General features: G+C 62.5%; 1 protein-coding gene across 1 annotated transcript; it reads left to right on the top strand.

Annotated features, from left to right (window-relative positions):
• Nucleotides 1-483: 483 nt before the first annotated feature.
• EMIHUDRAFT_255119 (hypothetical protein) lies at nucleotides 484-1,204 on the top strand (the record flags this gene model as incomplete). The annotated part of the gene is made up of 2 exons (XM_005774745.1): nucleotides 484-584; nucleotides 898-1,204. 2 exons carry the CDS (start codon nucleotides 484-486, stop codon nucleotides 1,202-1,204), a joined length of 408 nt encoding a protein of 135 aa, XP_005774802.1.
• Between the last annotated feature and the right edge of the window lie 267 nt (nucleotides 1,205-1,471).

Below are 1,471 nucleotides of genomic sequence, written 5' to 3'. Positions count from 1 at the left end.
GTTCGGTAGCTATCTTGTAGCGCAGCCTGAGGGAGGGTGTAGAGGATGTAGAGTGTAGAGCGCTGTAGAGCTGTAGAGATGTAGAGCGCTCTGGAGCGCTGTAGAGCTGTAGAGCTCTACATCCGCCGCGGGACGAGGCGCCTCCGTTGTAGAGCGATGTAGAGCGCGATTTTGTTGTAGAGTTTGTTGTAGAGGCTCTACAGCAAAACCGCCGGGAAGGCAGTGACTCAAAGAGGTCGAGCCGCGCTAATGGGGTGTCTCTGAGCTTACTGGAGCTCTGATGGACAGCCCTGACTATCCCTGACACACAGAGAGTCACTCCGACGGCACACAACACCCTATAACTGCGTCATGACCAGCCTGCCATGCGTCGCCGGTGCCGCATTCGTCGCTGTGCTTCTTTAGCAGGCGGTGGACTGTCGGCTGCGAGGACGGTCGCATTTGCGCGAGGCGAGGCGAGCATTGCTGCGCGTTGCATGCGCCATGACTCGCGCCAGCGCGTGCGGGAGCTCCTGGCTGAGCGTTGAGTCCAGGCGAGTTGCGCTGGCCACTATCGCTACGCCGAGCCGAGCTGACGCGCCGAGGTGCCGGCCAGTCGCAGCCGTGAGGCATGCCATAGCAGCAGAGGCACCTCCTACCCATTGGGCGGGCAGACAGAAGGCCAGGGCAGCACTGGCAAGTGCAACGCGCCTCATGTCGGAGAGCGACCGTGCCTCGTTCGCCGCTTATGATGTAGAGTTTGTTGTAGAGATTTCACGTTGTAGAGCGCCTCTACATCGCTCTACAACGGAGGCGCCTCGTCCCGCGGCGGATGTAGAGCTCTACAGCTCTACAGCGCTCTCCAGCTCTACAGCTCTACAGCGCTCTACACTCTACATCCTCTACACCCTCCCTCAGAGCGCAGCGCATCGTCAAAAGGCAGCTTGTTGCAGGCGTCGCGCGCCTCCCCGAGGTCACGCAGGAAGCTCTCCATATGTGTTGCAATAGACCCCCAAGCCGGTTGTTGCTGCACCGGCTGGACGAATGCAACGGCGGCGTGGTGGGCGGGAGCGGCGGTGGAGCAGGGGGCGACGGCGAGGTTGCGTCCGGAGCCCGGCGGGTCGATCTGCATCGGCTGCACGTCGGCCACGTCGGCTTCTGCCAGCTCTGGCTGCTGGGCGGCGGTCGGCGTGGAGAATGGCAGTCCTGTTTGGGGCGCATTTGAGAGCGCTGGCCCCGACGCGCCGTCGGTTTGGTCGGGGTGGTTCCTCACCCCTGGTGTTTCTTCGTTCCGTCGGGGAGGCTCTGTGCAGGGCGCAGCGAGGGCCGTGGGGAAGGGGCCAGTGGGGCGATGGGCACAGAGGGGGCAATGATCCGATGTGTGGGCAGGTGTCTAGGTCTGGCTGTGTGGACAGCCAGCAGCGAGAGTAGGATGTGCTTAGTACCTGTGCACGAAGGACAGAGGCGGGTCGGAAAGTCGAGACTGCTGACC

Source organism: Emiliania huxleyi (genome assembly GCF_000372725.1).
Source record: "Emiliania huxleyi CCMP1516 unplaced genomic scaffold EMIHUscaffold_3087, whole genome shotgun sequence".
Classification (NCBI taxonomy): domain Eukaryota; phylum Haptophyta; order Isochrysidales; family Noelaerhabdaceae; genus Emiliania; species Emiliania huxleyi.
The sequence above is the reverse complement of the archived record's forward strand: the minus strand, read 5'-3'. Positions and strand labels throughout refer to the sequence as shown.